Below are 21,272 nucleotides of genomic sequence, written 5' to 3'. Positions count from 1 at the left end.
AAAAATTTCCTTCACCATGTGGACTTGACCCAAACCATATGTTTCAGTTTATTTTTTAACTGAACAAGAATATTTTATTTCAACTCAGTTCAACTTGAAACTGCCTCTGGGTGTGCTGTTATGGTGGATATGAATTGCCCAGGAGAATCTGGAATAAGATAATTTGCATCTCAACCGGTTAGCTGGCTCATAAGAAAATATTATTAATTCAACAATATTAAAATGTTACATTTAGATCAGCAAGACTGAAGCAAAATGTTTGGATATTTCCAAACTGAAGTTCTTCATAACTTTTCCTTCATTTAAAAAAAGTTGATATGGGGAAAGGAATGTTTAAATAGTAAAAATTGTACAAGAGAAAAAAATACTTCTGACTCCAATTTCCAAGCAACTAATCATTACATCAGTTTGATGCCACAGCTATTCCACTGAGCTCTTCTGGAATGACACTGGAATCATATAAACCTAAAGGGGTTGGAGATGCAATGTTACTGATCTGACCTCAGTGCACAGCTTCAGGTAGATAAAAGATGTATTGTAAGGTGCTCCAGTTTCTCTCTCATATTTAGCTTCTCCTTGGGACTGAAAGTATGTTGAGGAGCTTGCAGATCCTGAAACAATAACATGTGGTTAGAAAGGAGGACACCCTACAAGCCACGTGGAATACTGCACATCTTTCCAAAACTCAAGGATAAATGAGACAATCAGGCTTTTAAATGTAGGAGATAAGCCCAGCTTCTCCCAGGATTGTAGAGAGACTGAAACTAGCATTTGTAGTTACATTGAATTATTCCAGCTTCCTCTTCAGCCCCAGCTTTTAATATTCTGTTGTCGTTCAAAAGCAGTCCAGATCAAATCAATACAGGCAGCCAGTTTCACAGCAGAGATCCCTACAACAACACACCAGTTACTCTCCTCAGGTTTACAGTCATCAGGACACAGGGTGCTGGTGCTGCAACACCCAGCTTGCTCTGGATCATCGCCTGTGGACAGCAAGGCTGAGGGATGCTGCTCCAGTGTGGGTTTCAGAAAGGTCATGTCAAGCTGTTCGCACCTCACTGCAATGGCATTGGGTCATGGAGGTTGAGAGGCGCAGAATGAGCTCAACTGCATCAAAAAGAGAGCAGAAGCACATAGTTATTTGCTCTGGTCTGTAATAACTAGCCTCTGATTCGTGTCCAACAGCCCCCGATGAATGCAAACAGACATACCAAATTGTAGTAGTCTCAGCCACAACATAAATTATTCACATTCCACTTCCCTCACTTTTAGATATCAGAGTGAACAATTAATCTTTGCAGTTTATACATTTACTGATTACACAGTGTACTCAAAACATCAGAGAGCAATGGCAAACTCAGAAACGGGGGATTTTTACACCTGAAATAATCCTGAGAGCACCAAATTTGAATAATGTAAACTAGGTTTTTTATTTCCAGTCTTTCAGATAAAATTGTTGAAAAGCAGCTTTTCCAGGAAGTGTTTATATGCACCATGCCAAGCATAGAAACCCTGCCCAAGAGAACAGATTAATGTCCTACAAAAAATTTCCAGGCAGAGTTGGGGAACAGAGGAGGGGCTCTCATGAATTTGATATGTTGGTGCCTTCCAGAAATTAAAAAGCAATATGTAGACTGTTCTCATGCCAGCTGTGTTTCTAGAGACTGCTTTCTGCCTAATGTAGACCACATTATCGCCATTTTAAGATAAGATTTCACTTAATTTACATAGACTGGGACCGACTGCAGCTGTCTGTTTTTCAGTGCAGACTCTCTGCCTGGGATTGCAGGTCACAGTGTGTGAGGCTCTGCTGCTATCAACTTTCAAGCTTGTTTTTTTAAAAATGGAAGATCATGGGACCAGAACTTTCCACCTTTAGGAAAAGCAATGGTCAAGGCTGGGTTTAGACATGATTAATCACCTAGGAATTGTACCACACTGCTCTTTCAAGATATGGTGCAGGCTTAGTTTTGCCAAGGGATGAGAGCACTTGTGGAAGCCCTGGTATTCTCTTTTCGCTGGACCCCTGCAATGATACTATATGGAAGGAAAGTAATTTTGAGTTCTTGGGGGAGAGGTGGGAGCAGTGTTTTCTGCAGTAAAAAACAAAAAAAAAAAAAAAAACCTGAGATAAATAATAAAACAAGCTTGTGATCAGTGGCACATCCAACATACTTTGCTAGAAGACAGAAGATTACGGATTTGTCTCTCATATACTGACCTATGCCAAAGTGGCTTCTGATTCATCCATGTCTCATGTGCAAAGTTGAAAAAACCATTTAATATAATTTTGCCTCAGTTTCAAATATTGCCTCAGTACGTCAAATAGTTTTGGGGAGGGGACAGATTAGTTTTCATAAGGCTCTCAGACCTTGTGGTCACACATCTACAGCTAGACCAAAGTAAACGGTGCAGTCCATATATGAAGAGCTTATGACTGTACCGGCAAAGATCTTAGACAAGGAAACATTCAACTTGTTTGCACTTCACTTTTGTGTTCCTGTTGTCCAGAGCAGAGCTGCAGTCTTAAATGAGTCATTGTACCCCCTGCAATCATAGTGTTTGTCAAGGTCTAACTCAGGCCAAGTTGGGAAAAAAGTAACTTCTATAGTTGGTACACAAATATGACTATAAGTCAACTATATTTCTTCATAAATAGTGGACATCCCAGGGCTCATTGAGCTCTCCTGTAGGACAGTGGGCTGCTTGCCAGGAACTTCCCTTGAGTAGCAATGCCTCTCAAGGTTATTCCTAAAAGCTAAGGGATTCCTTGACTCAATAGATTCTCAGTAAGTGCTTAATGGCAAGATAAACTTAAAGATAAGAAGTCTTAGCTAAGTGATACAAAGGATGGATTGTGCACATATAATTCCTCAGACATAAACTATTGACCAAGATTGGGATCAAGTCTGAATTTAACCACACATAAACTCCCTCCTGAGAAGGTGTTTAGAACACAAGGATGCTTTCTGAACCTCATGACTCAACAGGTGGGTCTCCTCGACAATTTGTTTGTCCTTATCCTCTGCGCAGTAAATAATTAAGTGTACCTTGCCATCAAATCTTATTAAAACACTGTTGCATTTACTATCAAGCTTTGTTAAATCTCTGGTTTATATCTCTAAACATATTGCTACTTCTTTTTTTACAAGTGAAGTCTATCCACAACACACCCATAACTTACATTAGAGTTGTCAGAGCCCAGAAGCAGCAATCTAAGAAAACAACAGGTCACTTGGGTTCCTCACAAAGGAGTATATGTAGTCCTAGCCAACAGGTCTTGTGCCCTATTTTTCACAGTGGCTGCATTCAACAGAAGTGGAATCCACTCTCTGCATCAGATCTGCACTCTCATGTCAAGGGTATCTTCACAGGGATGGCTGCCCGACCCTCTAGAGCAGGGAGGACAAATTCACTCGGTGAGCACAGTAACTCATTTGGTTATTGTACTAAAGGAGAGAAGGAAAGGCCTCTTCTGGATCCTAGAAGGACTGCAAGGGCTGAAACATTTCTAAATTCAGCATGATCACCTTTTTTTATCTGTGTTGCCTGACAGTCTTCTGGCCTCACCTATGCGAGTGGGAAACTTTAGTACTGGGATGATACATTTCCAAATCCCACACGGACATCAGTAAGAGATACTGATTGTCAGTCCCACCTCACTGGGCTCATCTGGGAGTAAAACTGGCTCCAAAGGAACTTTGCTGTGACATGTTCTCTGTAATTGTGCCTCAGTTATCTGAATGGACTTTGGCAGGTGCTCCGAGATTCACTTTGGTAAGATTTTGGTCCGTGAAGAGATTAGCACATGTCACGTGAGCTGTTGTAATGCTTCATGTGTTTGCAGCTCCCTGGGATCTGCAGTGGAGTTAGTGATGCTGCACATAGATCTGAGCTATAGGAGCAGCCTGTAGCTCCCAAAGGGCCTGCCTGGACCCATCAGTGCCCAGTGACACTCACACTTCTCTGAGCACTCACAGTAAGCCATTGCCCTCCACATGAGGGAAATCTGCAATATATTTCAGGATGCAGCAGATCCACTCAGCTGAAATTTTGACAATTACAAGTCTCAGAAAATCTGGGAGTAGGTGTTGTGTTAGGTGGCAAATTGAAGAGTTGGCTATTTCTCCATCAGTGTCCTGGCAGCAGAGGTACAAGGCAGAAGCAGTGGCAGGCTGTTTTGTTTCCCCTCTGCTGTATACTGCTTTGCCTTACTGAACTGCTTCATTTGGGATACCTGCTTGGGAGAGGCTACTGGGATTAGCTGTTACATCCATCTCCTGACAAATGAGTGTGATATCAGAGTGACTTCAAGTTTTTGTAAATATATTACCACAGACCAGGAGTTTAAAACCTGAAGGGAACTGAATTATTACACCTTCCTTTTAAGGCTGGTGTAATTTCCTCTCTATATGGAAAAAGATTCTCACTTATATTTTTCACTAGTATCTACCACATCTAATGTAGATACTACCAGATCTAATCTACCAAGCCTTAGATTTTTTTTCTCTCTCAAGCCTGCATCCTGTAAATCCCTGTAATTGCATGCAGCTGTTTGTGAGCCATCCGCTGCAAATTGAAAGCATGCGTTGAAAAAGCCCCCAAGCAGACAACCTCTGAAAAATGAGGAGTTGAAAAAGCTGCTGGTTTACCTAAAGGATCCTCTTTGGTCTGCCCTCCCCTGCCCTGCTCTGCTGTCACTACCTTGCAGTTTATGACATCCAGATAGTGGGAGGTCTGACAACCCGAACAAGACAGCGAGCAACAAATTACATTCCTGTTGAAATCAGTAATTCCTCCGAGGAGGCTGCTTTTTCGTGAGTGTGTGCATGTGCTTTCTTTTGTGTCACCTCAAGAAGGGCTCTGATATTGTTATTACTTTAAATATAGCTTGCCCTGGGGCGGGGAAATGCACAAGGAAAGAGCCGGCAAGCAGCCTATCTCTCAGAAGAAAAGAGCAAGACTCACAGCACAGGAACTGGCTTCACTCAAGTATGCAGTTTAGAAGTCAAAAAACTATTTCAAATTACAGCATTGTGGAGGAGACTGAAGAAAAAGGGCACAAAACTGGCTAAATATAGTGAAGAATATGGTAAACCAGGGTACAAAGTGCATCCAACTGCAGTTTGAAAGTGAGCTCTGAAGTGCAATGTAAGTCTTCCTTAAATTGTATTCTTTTGTAATAGTATCTAGTTGTTTAATTTCCATTCCGGAACCATGCTGGGCCAAAAGGTACAATTAGCCACAAAAATCAGCATGGAGCAGAATGTGTAATCTCTGATATGAGGCTGAAAATGATACTGAAATATAACAGAAGACAGAGACTATCAGCCATATTATGAAAGATGCACTATAAATAAGGACATATTGAATTATTTCAAGAGAAAGATGCTGGATGGAATCTTTAATCAACTTTCTTAATAGGGAAGCAAGAGCTCTGCTGTTTAATACGGCAAGCTATTTTAATACTGCTGTGTTTAAAATTGTGTGATTACAGTTACCAATAGCAATAAGATGTAGATCCAGAGGGGAGTCCTAGTGGTTGCAAAAGTTTTTTCTCTTTTATTTCTCCAACATCTTTGCTCTCTGAAGCCTCAAATCCACGTTTTCTATCCTACAGCCTGGTTTTGCTTTTCAGCTGGATTTTCAATGTATGCCAACACTGGACTTCCTATGGAACTGAAAACAAAACATTTCAGCTTTTGGAGTAATTCTGGTATGTTTTTCTACATCACACTAGTGGCAAGAATACAGTCGACAAAAGATTGTGCTCCCTCAACTTCTGGCATGGACAGCTGAGGAATATAATGCCCAATGGTGACAAAGGGTGATAATTTCCTGGTTTTCACTATTTATCTCTGTGGTTTTGGACTTAGCAATGGATATTCTTTGTGATGAGGAGAGCTCTGTGAACCCAACTGCAAACTCCTTCATACAGATAAATCAGGAGAGAAGACTTTACAGAAATGTTTATGGAGCTGGAGAGATTAATATATCGCATCTCATTAACTTGACTGTGGACTCTGAAAATCTAACCAATCTTTCATGTGAAAGTAGTACAAGTCCACCGTGCTACTCTTCCCCGATTCAGCTTTCACAGAAAAACTGGCCAGCTTTGCTGACAGTGATAGTGATTGTTTTAACCATTGCTGGAAATATTCTTGTCATCATGGCTGTTTCACTGGAGAAAAAACTACAGAATGCCACTAACTATTTTCTCATGTCACTTGCAATAGCTGACATGCTGCTGGGTTTCCTTGTCATGCCTGTGTCAATGTTAACCATACTGTATGGTGAGTATTTGCTGTATAACCTACTGCATGTATTGAAAAGCTTTAAACATTGCATGCACATCCTGTTGTAATTATTATTTCATTCTCTGACTACAGAAAATTGTAATCATTCCATGTAAGTTGAAATACATGTAACTGGTTGATGGATGGAATAGGTGAAGTACTTGAATATTTTCCTACTTTATATTTCTAGTTACAGGCATTTAAGCACAGTCCAGAACATTAGTTTATTACTCAATTGCTGAATGAATTGTCTCAAAGTGTATATGAAGAGGTTTTGTTTTCTTTATTGCTTTCAGGATTTTTACCCTGGCTTATATTCCTAATAAGAATGCAAGATACTGCCAGTTACTTTGCCCTGCAAATATGCACAGAAGCACCTTTAGATTCAAACTAGGCAACTCTTCAATTATTTTTAATGAAGTAATACAAATGTAAATAATTTTCTTTTCCGCAAGACCCTGCTTAGGACATCTACTTACCAGCAAATGCTGGAATAAATATTTTGGGAGTTAAAAAATGGAGGAATTAATTCTGCCTAATTTTTTTGTAACATTTACAAATGCAAAGCTATGATTTCTTAAGAGAAGTTATTTGAGAATTAAGTTAATAATGGCTCACAGTTCATGCCCTTGCAGGTGATTAATAGCAGCTCTTTCTTCTCATTTTCACCAAAGCCACTTGCAGCAAGCTCACGTAGGAAAAAGCAGCACCCTGTGTGTTCAGTAACAATATTGTCAGGCTGCTACTATCTCTAAACTTCAGAAATGAGTTTCCAGTGCCACAGCTGAATTGCTACAGTTCGAGAAGAAGCTAGACAACGTCATGGGGAAAGTGAGATTGTTTACAAAGATTTCTGTTGCTTCACTATTTGGGGACTTAAGGTCTAAGCATGAACCTGTGACTTAAGGGAGATTTAATCCAGAAAACTGAGAGTTCATTTTCCATTTTCAGTATTTCTACAAAGATTGCCCTCCGTAGCATTTGCAAAATGCATTTAGCATCAGCGATGTTGTAACACTGTGATTTATTGTATTACTGTGCGATTACCTTCGGTGGGAGAAACAGTGTAGAACAGGAATTGTCCGATGGGTGAGATTTAAGTCGTGCGCGATTCCCTGAGACAAGCAACAGGGACTCCTGCTGGCCAGGCTCTGCTGCCGAGGGAAGAGGCGCCCGAACTCCGCGACTTGGGAGGGACTCGGGGTTTGGGGCGCTGGATATCTTTCCCACACGCCGTGAAGCCGGAGCCCTCATCGCGGGGAAAGGCGGCACCGCCCTCCCGGGCGACGGCAGGCGCGGAGGAGCAGCAGGGCACGCAGGGGAGGGGCTGTGTTGACTTTGCCTCCTCTCTTCATGCTTTTTCCCTTGCAAGACCACGGACGGAAGGCCTTTGCAGCGTAACTTGGGGTAGAAAATCATCTGGTGATGGACACAGGTACCAGGAGAGCCGTCGGGGTGTGGTGCACCGTCAGCCTCCAGGATGACCAGTGATGGCACGCAGGGAAACCTCCCCTTACACAGCAGCATTTGCTTGGCCTCAGCTGCTTAACTTCAGCCCCATCATATGTTGACAGTCTTGAACCCAAACTAGCAGCCTTTGCACACACCTGCTCTGCCAGGACACCTCACAGGCTGTGGAACAAGGGTGCTCCACCACCCCTTCCACAACCCCTCAAAGGGGTATGGTGACTGTTTTGCTCCAGAGAGAGATGATTTTCTTCTGGAGAGCTTTACAGCTACTGTTGGCAATTCTGGCTCCAGTGCCCAGCCATACCAGCTATGTGACTGCCCCAGTCTGCATCTTTTGGGCCAGGAAGGTTTCTCCATCCACCTAGCAGCACCAGCCTCTGCTGGAAAAAAAGACACCCAGCAAGTCCTACCAAGATGGATGTGCCCACAGAGCAGAAAATTGCCTGGAGGATATTATCTACACCCTTCCAAAGTCTTACAGCATCCAGAGTTTTCTCCCTCATACTTTCCCCTCTCTTGAACCTGTAGACTTCAAGTAAGTTTATCTGGCAGATGCTATTTTATCACTGCCCCATCCAGGTTTACAGCAAGGACAAGAGGTCTAGAAGGATGTGACAAATGTGTTCCCGAAGGTCACTGAAGCAAGAGAACAGATGTATGTTGTCCAGGGTAAAATACTTAAATGCTTTTCCCTGTGTAAACTGGCCTGGCCTGACAGAAGGATGCTATTGGGAAGTCATGCCTCTGAAAGCTAACCATCATGTAACGCACTCTGGAGACCAGATTTCCCATTGAAAGGCCAGAAATCATGATAAAACACATCCATAAATTCTGTATGGCTTGTCAGGGTCAGCTCATATTAGACCAATTCAAGAGCACCAAGAAATAGGTCTCCTCAGTGCCCACTGAGACTAAATTTAATTAGGCACAGAGCTCCTCTGCTTCTCCCTCCATTCCTGCTGTTGCAAATCTTGTACTGTGTCTCCAAAGGAGACAGGCACTCCCCAAAATACTAACATATTCTCACAATACGAGCTTTGGCATTGCCCCATGCCACACTGTTACAGGCCACTTGGATAATAGGCTCTAAATTAAATCACTAAATCAAACCAGATAAGGACATGGATAACTGCAAAACTTGCTCCAAGGAGAATTATTGGTGATTCAGGGCCTTTGGATGGTGGTCCTGCAGGGTTCTGTTTAGCCTGGGTCTGCTCAGTACTGCTCCTAACAACTCGTATAGTCCATGGAGTTTGAGCTTACAGAGTTTTCTAAAAGCACCAAGCTGGGAGAGGTTACAAGCACTCAGAGAGACAGGATGAGAGTCCTCAACAAGCATCTTGACCCCTGAAGAGAAAGTCTGAAATCAACAAACAACATTTAGTGAGGGTAAATGCAGAAGTAAAGAAGCAAACCAACTTCTGCTGGGAAAGTTTGTCCAGGCTTCAAGAACAATGAAAAAGATCTGACTGTCAAAATGTGTCATAAGCTAAACATGCATAACTAGCATGATATTTTTGTACAAAAGGCACTCATCATTCCAGGTTGCCTAAGTAAAGACATTCCATTCAACAGCCATGAAGCAATCTTGTATTTCACTTAGCAGTCAGGAGGCCTTTGCAAGAGTACCGAGTCCTGTTTTAGTCACTGAATGGTATACAAGATGCAGGTAAATTAAGCAGATTCTAGGGCAGAGAAAAAAGAAGAACAAAAGTTTTAAAAGCGTGATCTGTAAGAAAAAGATAAAGTACTTGGCTTTTCTTAGTCTGGAAGACAAAAAAAAAGTAAGCACAAAACTGGGTAAGACATGATAGCCATCTTCCAATAGCCTCCAGAAAGGAAAACAATCAATTAATCTTCATTGGTAGTGGAAAGAACAAGGAAAAAGGTAAGGCTTAATTTGCAGCAAAGAAGCTGTAGGGTTGGATATTGATGAACCCTAATGCATCTGTTTTGCATTGCATTCCCTGGAGGAGTCTATCAATATTCATTGATAGAGGAAATATCCTTATTCAAGTATATGGTTGATGCTTAAAGACAGGTGAGATAAATATCACTGGTATGCAACAAAATAATTTTTTTTTCTTCAGCTGCCACTAAATCCAACGTTTCAGTTTCAGAATTCAGGCAGCTTTGCATATCAGCAGGTGTTGATAATGCAGTAATTATGTGGATAAAAAGTCCTGAAACAAAATTGAGAACTTGCAGGTTTACAATGACAAAATTGCTTCTCTTTCCATAGATTTGCTGCCAAAAATGGGTAATTATAGCATCGGGCATTAGCATTATGCAAATAGAATTAAAAAGAAAAAACATATGCTGCCTGTAGCCTGGGAAAGAAGCAGAGTTAACCCTGAATCTACAGAGTTAGAAGGCTGCAAGCAAATGAAAACATTTTCTTTAAACAGTGTCAGGCAGCTTCTATTGAACCTACCACCTACTACTGCTCAGTACTTACTACTATCCTCCTAGAAAGACATTCCCCACTAAGACATATGTGTCACAACAAAAGATGTATGCCACATCTTTATCTGATGTCAACTTTCTCTTGTGCAGGATACACATGGCCTCTACCTACAAAGCTCTGTGCCATTTGGATTTACTTGGACGTGCTTTTCTCCACTGCCTCCATCATGCATCTCTGTGCCATCTCACTGGATCGCTATATTGCCATTCGAAACCCCATCCACCACAGCCGGTTTAACTCAAGAACTAAGGCTTTTGCCAAAATAATTGCTGTTTGGACCATATCAGTTGGTAAGTGAGATAATATTTCAGCATGTAATTGCAGATTTCTAATTTTTGAGAGGATTTGACATCTATACTGCAGTCTAAAACTTTATTCTCTGCCTGCAATATTTTGCTTTCAATAGTCTAAGAAGTGCTGTCATGTAGCAATTATGTAATGGAAATCAACGACAATGGGAAATGGAGGAGAACTGAGCAGCACTGCCACTAAAAGAATATATATCAGTGATAGGACTATTGCATTGAAGTTTGTTTTAAAGACGTGTCTATTTCTCATTTTGATTATTCATCATTACCCTAACATCTGAAAAGAAAAAAGGTATATCAACTGAAAAAAATATTTTGCTGTTTTATTTAAGTCAGTTGTTCCCAGTTTCTTACTAGGGTAATTTGGTTAAAGGGCAGATCTTCTCTGCCTTTCTTGGTACGTATGATGGGGAATTTATGTACCCTATTTAGGAGACAACAGATACCCTGTGTACAGTGTGAATGAGAGGAGTTTCTCCAGAGGACAGTTCAGAGTTACAGTCTAAAATCAGTGTTCTGAATGACCCAGCACATGAATCTCTTTTTGAACTGGCAAAACCCAGATCCCCAAAACTAGGCATGGCAGCATTGCTCTTCCATTCCCATGGTGGCAGCACTTGCAGAGCAGTCTCATGGCATGGGAGGTGGAAGTTTGGTGTGTGATGCCATTAGGGATTTCCTCACACACCTGGGACGGAGGTTCTCAAATGCTTTGAAAACACGGTTCCCTTTCTGCTCTTCTGGTTTTCCAGACCCTTGAGCTCCAGCAGCTCACTTATTCAGAGGAAAAATTCACTCTTTCGCCCTGAAAGAAATGAGTCTGTCAGCAATCAAAGGTAATTAGCTGCTTTCCTGGCTAATACAAATCATTGCAAGTGGTAACTGTGATCCCTTACCATTCTTCTGAGGGGAAGGAAAGGAGATGATTCCTACCACTGCTGCCTACCTGCTGCTCTAAATCATCTCCTGACCTCCCCTGACTCCCACAGTTTGAGAAATAGCAGTCTGGGATTTATATGATTTAAAATAGCTGTATCTTCTGCTGCACAGCAAGAAATAGTGTGAGCCCTCACTCAACAGGAGGACGTTGCATCCTCCAAGGCTTGATGAAGTTCAACTGCATCATGTGTGCCTCTGGGGTACATTCAGCTGATTGGATGTAAATGTCTAGCAGAGGCCAAGTGAACCCCACCCTAAAAATGCCTAGCTCTCAACTGTAAAGGAAACCTATAGCAACTTGGATGTAGATATCTTCATTTAGATTAGATGAATCATACCTTGTCTCTCTACAGTAACATTTTTATCAATCAAGTAGAAAACATATTATTTATTCTGTCCCGTTTTCTCAGTCTTTAAAAAACATAAAAAAGTCAAGCAGTCCTTACAATTGTATGTACTGTGTTTGTCTGCATTTGTGTGTGGTGCCTCATGCTTAGTGTGTGTGAAATTACTATCCTTTTGAAACACGAATTCACAGAATGGTCAGAATGACAATTCCAGAGGCAAACCAGTGGTCCAGCATGTTTAGTATCTTTTCTCAGACAGGGGCTCGCTTCCAGGGCATCTGAATTAGCTCCCTATTCAAATAAATCCAGAAAAATTTATTATTTAAGCCCTAATAATTAGAAAATGGTTTATGTCCTGTAGCAGGACGTAGCTTAATATTTAATTTCAAAACTTATGACTTTTCTTTGCGGTAATAACTGATAACTTATCCACTGTAAAAATGCCTTTTTAGCTCTCTAGAGAACTTTACCAGCAATAAGATTAGCTGCAGATATTTGTTATTACTGTGGCAAGGTTCCTATTTATATAACTCAGAAAAATACAACTCCTTATTTTATTGGAAATTACTCAGCTGTGTCATGAGTGAAGGAGACGGAGTCCTGCTTTACTGAAGCTGGCTAAGGACACCTGTAAGGGAACACTGGATGTCAGGAAAATAGGTGGGCTGATAGGCTAAACTCCATCTCATTCACACACATAGCCTGTCATCAAAGGAGTGAGAAGGTTAAATAGATATAAATGAGGGTAGGCAAGCACAGTGGTGTGGGCAGGAATGAAGGGTGCTGAGCTGGTTTCTAGCCCCGTGGAAGCAAGGGGCATGGGGAGATCAGCTTAAGGAAGATGGGTCAGCTCCCAGCTTGCAACTGTGTCATGGGCTAGTCACTGCCAGGCTAGACTGAGTTTACACCATGGCACATCACTGCATTATTAGGAGAAAAAAAAAAAAAAAAGGCCATTATTGTAAGGAACCTTGATAGATCCCAGATCATCCATGCAACCTGCTGTGAGTCATTCATCAACCCTGTCCTCCTGACCTGTCACCATCCAGCTCAGAATATGCTGGAAATGGGTTTCTGAAGGTTCTTTCTATGTTGTTTACTTGTAGGACATGCTTCCTGAACAAAGAGGTGCTTTATGTATCATTTACCACTCTCTAGACTATCAGTGCTATTTGGACTGACGGGGCTACAAATTATTTAACTCTGCATTTTCACATTGCTATGGCTGAGAACTCTCTCCAGCGTGAAGTGAGGGTGCTCAGGTTCTGACACAGGTTGCCCAGAGAAGTTGTAGATGCCCCATCCCTAGAAGTGTTCAATGCCAGGTTGGGTGGGGCTCTGAGCAACCTTGTCTAGGGGAAGGTGTCCCTGCCCATGACAGGGGGTTTGGAACCAGATTATCTTGAAAGTCCTTTCCAATACAAACCATTCTATGATTCTGTGATAGCTGGCACAGGCACTATTGGGCACAACACACCCTGCACAGCGCATGGTGTAGCTGGCATCTGACTTACAAATTCAGATCCAAAGTTTCGCTCTCCAGCCTCAGATAGATAACCTTTGACTTCCCCATGCTCCTGCAGTTTGCAGCTGAGCTGGTGCCCTGTGAACTCTCTGATATATTAGATGGAGGGTAAAAAGCAAGAGAAAGAAATGAAAGATGTTATATTCCCCTGTGCAGAGGTTCGTTTTAGCAGAGGAAGAGGGGGAAACAGCCAACAGCTGTGTGCTGACAGCACATTTAATAAGTTCCAGTGTCCATGCAAACAGGTCATGGCTGGATTGAACAGCACTGATGAACACAGGGGGTTGTTGGATGCTACCTTCTACCACCTCATTATGGAAACAAACTGTTTAATCCCACCACTTGTTTTTCAACTTTTTGTTCTTCAACATATCCTTTTTATACAAGAAGATCTTTCTTCTTCTGGCATTACAGTTTAATTTCTTTAACAGCCTTTGACAAAACAGTCCTGTCAAAGCTTTCTGGAAATCCAGTAACATTGTATCAGCTGGAGTACTGTTTATTCACCTGCTTTACAGACTCCTGCGAATACTTGTAGATGATTTGTACGGCCTGCAGAAGTTCTTGTAGTGCTTCCCAATCTACCCACATCTCCTTCATTATGTCTTCTAATTTACCTAAATAATTACACTTTTGTTCACTACATTTGTAATTTTCCTTCTATTCATTACATTCATACATTTTTTCAGTTATTTGATCCAAAGACCAGTCCATCGGTGATTTTCCTTCCATTGGCTTCAGTGACATATGAAGCATTTTAAAAACAGCAGAAAAAAGCATAAATAGTTTGATTGACCTGACTTATGAAATCTTGACTTTCTCAGTTTAAGAAAATAAATGTGTGCTAATATTTGTTTTTGCATTTAGTGGAAGAAAAGCATTTAGCCAGCAGCCTTTCTTTCACCATGCAATGCCATAGGCAATTGGTTTAAAATAGATTCTAATTACTGTAACAGATTCTAATCGTGTCTTTAATTCTTAAATCATCCAGTACCCACAGTGGCTAGATAATTAGATTATTTGTAGCTGTTGAAGGCAAAAGCCCATTAAACCCTGAAAATTGTTCCATTTGTTTTAAAGCACAGAGGTCATTACTGAGAACAGGTGTGAAAAGCCAAAGCATTTCTCCTTGCTAAAAAAATCAGAATTTTGAATAGAACTGGAATATATAAATTTGTAAAAATTTAGCCTCTGTAAATAGAGGCTATGCTAAAAATACAGGTAAAATACTTTTCAGTCCTAAGTGGGACTGACAAACACATTGCTTTGCAAGAGGCTAACAGTGCATCATTCCCTCTTTTAAAAATCCTTGAAAGAGCTGCATAAAAGATTTACAGTCATGAATGTTAAGTCCTTATATATATAAGATCCCGCTGTTCTTATTTCTCCCTATTCCTCTGTTAATGGTCTAAGTAATGTGAAGTTTGAAGAAACCCAAACACTCTGAGTTTTCTCTTATCATTTCTCACTCAGCCTACACATCTGTTCACTGCCTTCAGGCAGTCTCTGCACTCCCCAGTCACTAACAACTTAAATTTATTCCGTACCTCTCATGCAGAAAAAAATTCCAACATCGAGCTGGATGAAGCTGGTAAAATACCTTCCACCACATAACTCTAAAATTTTGCCATTGCTTTTGAGTCTTCAAAAATTAGAAATACTGTAGCATGCGAAGCAACATTCTCCGAAGTGCAGGGTGAAGTTACCTCCAGGTGTACAAAACAAACCAAGTGCAACTAAGCCCCTGATAATTTGGCAGTGTGACACTTTTTGCTGACACAGAGGCTTACACCTCCTCCACAGGCAGCCTGCAATTTCTCTTTGTGACTTCTTGTTGCCCTACAGAGTATGAAGGGCCAGGGAAGCAGCAGGGATTGGGAGAGTACAACCACCAGTGTCTCTGGATTGTGGTTTGCTGACAATTTTGACCTTCTTCAGCTTGCTCCTCCTTCTGCCAAGGACAGCTTTCATTTGAAAGTCCCTCCACAGTTTTCAAAAGGCACAAACAGCCAAGAGGCGGCAGGCTGGGAATCCCTGTCCCAACTTTGCTACATATCTGTTTCATCCAGATGACATAATGTGCCATTTCATTCAAGTCTATTTTAGGGATGGACTGGTATAGGAAAAGACAATTTGTTATAGCATGGAATATACTGCCAAAATATATAAAATTGTAAATAATTACATTCTGAACTGTATCCTGACAATATAGATTTAAAGATGAGCACCTAAATTTGGAAGTGCTGGAGCTAAACTTGAAATACCTACTACACTACCCTCTTTCCCATGTAGTCATACACTTCACTTCCATTTCTTCTTTTGAAAACTTTACTTTGCATTCTTAGCAGTTTTGAGAGAAATTTGCATAAATTATAATGAAAGGGGTTGGCATGAAATTTCTTAAATAAAGTATTAGAGATTCAGAACCATCTCAGAAATAGAATCTTCGTTCTATTACTTTATAGAGACACAGTGTATGAGGATCAGTAGTCAGCAACAATTATTTCAGTAGAAAAGTCATTCATGTATAGGTTGTCTGAGGGAAGATAAAATTCAGTTCAATGCAATTGACAATAATTGTTGTGATGCACATTTCTGAGTTGACTAGCACATGTATTCTAGTTATGAGACATTACTTAAGGTGGTTCTGAGAAAGAGACACAAATATCCTATGTACTTTCCTCATTGATCTAAATTATTCCCATATTTCCCATGTAACAGAATCCTTTACTTGATTTGTTGTCCCCAGAAAAGTGAACACATCTCATCCACCAGACCATCAGCTTACCACCCATATCTCCCTCTCATAACATAATGTGAAGGTTCAAAAAGCTTGCATTTTAAACTTGTATATGCTTTCTTTCATTATCTGACAAGGAGATGTTACTAACCTTATCATTTTCTTTATGAAAAAAATGCTCAAATGAATGTTAATGATTGAACTGTTTTCTGAATTTTCCAGATTTGGAAACACAGAGATTAAGAAACAGCAAAGGCTTATATGTCTATAGGGATACATTTCCAAACCAGAGACAATGAGCAACCTGGCATACAACTGGATTGGGTAGAACACATTATACTAGTAGATATGTATCATTAAATGAAGCATAATTAAATATAAAATTGAAGAATATTATGTATACATTTACCATATTCTTTGGGTAATTACATCAGGATGATATGAAGGTTTTTGCCTGTGAAAAAGGCACACACTCATTTTGTGAGCACTTCTTTTGCAAGAAACATTCTGCCTTACAGGTGAAAAAGGGAATGAGGAGTGGTCACAACATTATTATGTGGTGTTTCTTTCTACTTTGGTTTTATTTTTAAAAAGCAAGTTATAAATGATAGAGCTGTATTTTTAATAGCAGAGCTATGTGGAAAGAACCTGGTTAGTCAAGGTACTGATGAAAGAATTTGTTGATTGTCTTTTTTTTTTTTAACTTGTTGTTTTGAAGAGCACAAGGACCACATTCTTCTTCCTCTTGAAGCTACAGGCAAAGAAACACTAATTTCACTTGGTCCAAGCCTGTCCTGTTATCAGGTTTCTTTGAATGAATAAGTTAGTGGGTGGCAATAGGACCTATAACCAGCCAGTCTCTCTTTGTAGGATATATCAGAGATATATCAGGATATATCCATAAATGGAATGTTTTAAGAAAAATGGCAATAACAGCACAGTGTCTATTATAAGTTACTCCCCCTTCTCTGAGAGGATGTACTTTTTAGCCCGTCATGTTTCGAGCACAGTGTACAATACATACAGGTATCCAAAATGGATTCCCCATGTGGAGGGGGAAGGATGAGCCTGGGTTCTATTGCAGGATACCCTTTTCTGCAGAAAGTGCAATATGAGGTGATAGAGGTTATGAATCTATCTGTGTGAGGTTTTCTATCTATCTAAACCCAGAAAGGACATGTTCACAGGCTGCTCTAGTCTTTTCCCAGGAGGTCTCTACAATAGTACATGCTCAAAAGGGGATTCCATTTTGACCAAGAAGTTACTTGAGCATCTTTAGTCAGAGAAGCTGGGATTTCCACACAGCAGAAGCCACATACAATACAAATGAGCAAAAAAGAAGTGTATGAGGAATTATGTTGGGATTTATAAACTCTGTCATCTCTACACTGTAATTGCATCTAATCATCTTCTAAATGAAAAGTGATGTTGATAAAGTAGTATTGTGTTGCATAAAAAAAATATCAAGAAGAGGGAAAATTTCATTCATATAAAAATTATACCAGACAATTTCAAAACTTCTTTTATGTATTTTAAAGATTTTAATTTTACTTAAGCCAGATGTTGCATTTTTTTATATTAAGAAAGATACATGTATCACAGAATTCTACTTTCAAATGAAATCCTTACATTTATCCCAGTTAGCAGGAATGTTGCAAACAATCACACACCTAGGCTGTAATTACCTTTCCCCATCCATTTCCTGAGCTGGACCATTGGCATCCTTTCTAAGCAGAAGCCCAGCAAATAAAAGTAGAGGGGTTGTCAGAACTGAGACAACGTATTCCTAATTACCTGCAACAAATTTAGAAATACCTGTCAGCTCATTTCTCCCATGATTTTCTCCAGAGCCACTGATAGAAGATAGCCTGTTGAACTCCTAAGATGTCCTGAAAGCAGGCTGTGGCATTGTGATAAGGGCTCTCTTTTCTGGCTGTTCAAAATTGGAATCTGTGTATTTCACAGCATTCAATCCCGCTTTTATGTTGAAAGTAAATCACACCCACTGGGAAGACTTGTTTCTTTTTGGCAGAACATTGCCCTTGTTATCATCTAGTATTTGATCTGAGTTTTGAAATGTCAAATTGACCGCTACTGCTAGGATCACAGACTGAGCTGAACTGTGAGTATCCTGACAGAAACACTGTTTGGGTTTAGTTCTCAAGTACACTGAGTGATCAGTGTAAATTTCTCCTTACAAGCATAGAAGTACCCATAAGTTTTAGCTTGAATGTTCACCAGTTAAAACCAGTAGTACCTTGCATACAGCTACAGGACATGAGGAGGTCCCTCCTATATTTCTTGTTGCAAGGACAGCTCATGTATTAATTTTTCATTTTCAAGGTGCTTTGTGACGTTTAGCAGAAAGATAACCCTAGGGATTATGCTGTAGCACCCATAGATACCTGTAGATGGGAAATATGGGCAGATATGATTTATCCCTTTTTCATCTCTTCTTCAACCCTGCCTTCTAACTGTGACCAGGGCGCTGACTGACTCCAGAGATGAGAAGTTCAGTCAGGCTGAAGGGCATTAGCCACAGGGTGAGCAGTGAAACATGAAGTACAGCATCCTGAATCACGATCTGCAAACCAGTGCAGGCCTCTAAGGTGCTTCTCTTTCCGTTTTTCCTTTCAAATTATCCATCACATCAGGTCATCTACCCCAATAACTGTCCAGCCATTGCTTCAGTCTCCTTGTATAATTAGTTATAAGTAATGGTCAGTAATAAGCTGACCATTTTCCAAATCAGCAGCCTCTGCAAGCAACCGCAAAAGAAGGCATAAAGAGACAACTGGGACATGGTCTGAGGTCTAGAAAATCCAGAAAAATTACAGTTTTGGTTATCTGTGCCCTTCAGATGGAGTGTGAAATTGTTGTGAAAGAGAAGATAATAATTGCAAATTTTATCTGATAGCTACATTCAGTCTCCTTTTTGAACTACAAAGCAAGGCCAAGCAGCAGTGCTGAAGAAATCTCAGAGATACCAACAGAAATCTATTCCATTCAGTGGAGGATTAGGGCAGAGTTTAGTAAATTATCAGCACTCAACAAGTCACACCATGTAATAATTAAAAGCTCAGAAGTATAAAAACTGGGATAGTAGAGGATCTTGTCACGTAGACTGCCCCAAGAGGCATCACATTAGTTGCTTATGGTAGTGGAATATGTAAGATCTTTCCATAATTTATAGCTTATTAGTACAGTAAGTATTCTACTGTATATGCAGCATGTATAGCACATAATAAATTAGCCCTGAGGACCCTTCAGGAGATTCATAGCTAAAAAGACAGACTGATAGTGTGTGATCTAGGAGGATCCTGTAACAAAGATATGGTATTTCTTTCTTAAAGCACAATTATCCCAAAATCTATTGTCCTAGCGGGCTGAACAGTGAACATTGTGAAGCCATCCAACATGGAATACGGAGAGGTCCCACACTAAACAGAAAGGTTATCACAGGTGGTTGAGGTTGATTCCACACAGAGGCTCTTTTCAGATTACATATTTACCTACGTCAACGACAACTATAAATTTGTAACTTCTTTTGAGTAGAAATTAAACCATTACTACAGAGAACTTAAAAACAACATTAACTGAGAACACAGAACAGAAAAGGGTGTTTAACCTGCTCTACTTCATTTTGCTGAGCCACAGAAGGGGCAGTCTTAAATAGAATGAGAAGCACCTTGTCCCTCTGCACAGAGCTAGGCTGAAGACCTGCAGAGTCTCTTGCAATTTTTCAAACTAAATATTCAGCTCTTTACTCATCACTTCTAATCACCACGGATGAAGGGGTTACACAGCTGACATCAGCCTATGTCCCCTGGAGGAGAACATCAAGCCCGTTGCCCTTGCAGATCCCAGCTGATGGCAGGATTGTAGCTGCTGTGTGTCTTTCTTGGACTTGGGCTCTGCTCAGCCAGCATCCCTTGGGCAAGCTGCTTTGTTGGCCTCCTGTCCAGGCTTAGCCAGACACCACCTTACTATTCACTCTTTCCAGGCTCAGGGACAGAGATAAGCCGCAATCTCACAAAAGACCAGACTGCAAGAGGAGCAATTTCATCTCAGATGTGATGTGGCAATGTGGTACCAAAACACTGCTGAATCATTCCCATAAACATTTCTTTGTCCCATCTCTAAGGATGAGCTAAATTTTCATGTGGGAAACACAGTGTTGATGCTTTCTCAGGTGAACAAGTTAGCTCTACATGGCATGATAGTATGGTTCTTACTGAGGATCAAGTTGAATGGGTTCCTCTGGATCAGTAAAGAGGAAAAGGATTTTTAGACTCTCTCTATTATTGGCTTTTAACCTCCTGGACATCCTGGAGCTAAACGCTCTTTCTGACCTTCTGCTGCAAAAGCAGGCCCAGATACCTTCTTGTCTTGCTCTTCTTTCCTGTACGTGCATTTATAATGTATTGTATTGACACAATAATCTACACAAGGCAAAGACATTTACTTCTTGTCTAAAGGTTGACACCCTTACCGAGTCTAGGGCTTGGGTATTTTGGCATCTTTCTCCAGGTTTAACAGCAGTAAAGTATTCATAATCAGACCATAAGGTCTACCCAAGAACAGTAAAAAGAAGGTTATTCAAACCCATGGCAGACCTGGTGAAGAAAATGGCATGTATTATACCTTATTTTGTTCTTGAGACATATTGTACAAAACTCTATTTACTAGGCAGTTTGGTATTTCTGTCTTGTTTAGAAAAAGTTATGTGCCCTTCAGTAGATATAAATGCTATAGTGAACAAGCAGATTGAATGCAAGTATGTGTCATCTAATAGAAAATTTCTGTATAAATTGAGAAAGTATTTTAATTTTCTGAGGTTTCTACATATTCTTTCTATTTGTTGGCCCTAGAGGTGAAAGTTTTACCTGCAGGTGTCTCATATAGGCAGTATACTAACTTCAAGAAGGAAGACTTTTGCTCTACAAAGACAGAATCACTGCAGAGCTTCAGTTAAAATGAGGCAACATGCAGTCACATGTGAAGAAGGTCATTACCTGGGAACAACTATGAGCATGTCAGGAAATAACTGAAATAATTAATGTTCAAATGAGATACCAAGACTAGCTTTCAGACCTGTGACTGCCTCTCTGCTTATGAAAGACCAGACCAGGCAGCACAGCTTTGTCCAGCAGTTTCTTATCCCTTGCAGGCTTTGCCTC

The 21,272-nt window shown here is 40.5% G+C and overlaps 1 protein-coding gene across 3 annotated transcripts in view; it reads left to right on the top strand.

Moving 5' to 3' along the window:
- Nucleotides 1-4,756: 4,756 nt before the first annotated feature.
- Nucleotides 4,757-21,272, top strand: part of HTR2A (5-hydroxytryptamine receptor 2A) — a 28,484-nt gene continuing 11,968 nt past the window's right edge. Inside the window, exons 1-3 of one of the 3 annotated variants that reach the window (XM_050333633.1) lie at nt 4,757-5,151; nt 5,639-6,293; nt 10,323-10,523. In XM_050333633.1, the coding sequence (XP_050189590.1) occupies nt 5,879-6,293; nt 10,323-10,523 (616 nt within the window). In that variant the 5' untranslated portion in view covers nt 4,757-5,151; nt 5,639-5,878. Of the gene's footprint in view, nt 6,294-10,322; nt 10,524-21,272 lie in introns of all 3 variants that reach the window. The other 2 variants (XM_050333632.1, XM_050333631.1) reach the window with 2 other exon arrangements.

This window comes from Myiozetetes cayanensis, unplaced genomic scaffold (genome assembly GCF_022539395.1).
Source record: "Myiozetetes cayanensis isolate MyiCay16 unplaced genomic scaffold, myiCay2020 scf5-8, whole genome shotgun sequence".
In the NCBI taxonomy this organism is placed as follows: Eukaryota; Metazoa; Chordata; class Aves; order Passeriformes; family Tyrannidae; genus Myiozetetes; species Myiozetetes cayanensis.
The sequence above is the reverse complement of the archived record's forward strand: the minus strand, read 5'-3'. Positions and strand labels throughout refer to the sequence as shown.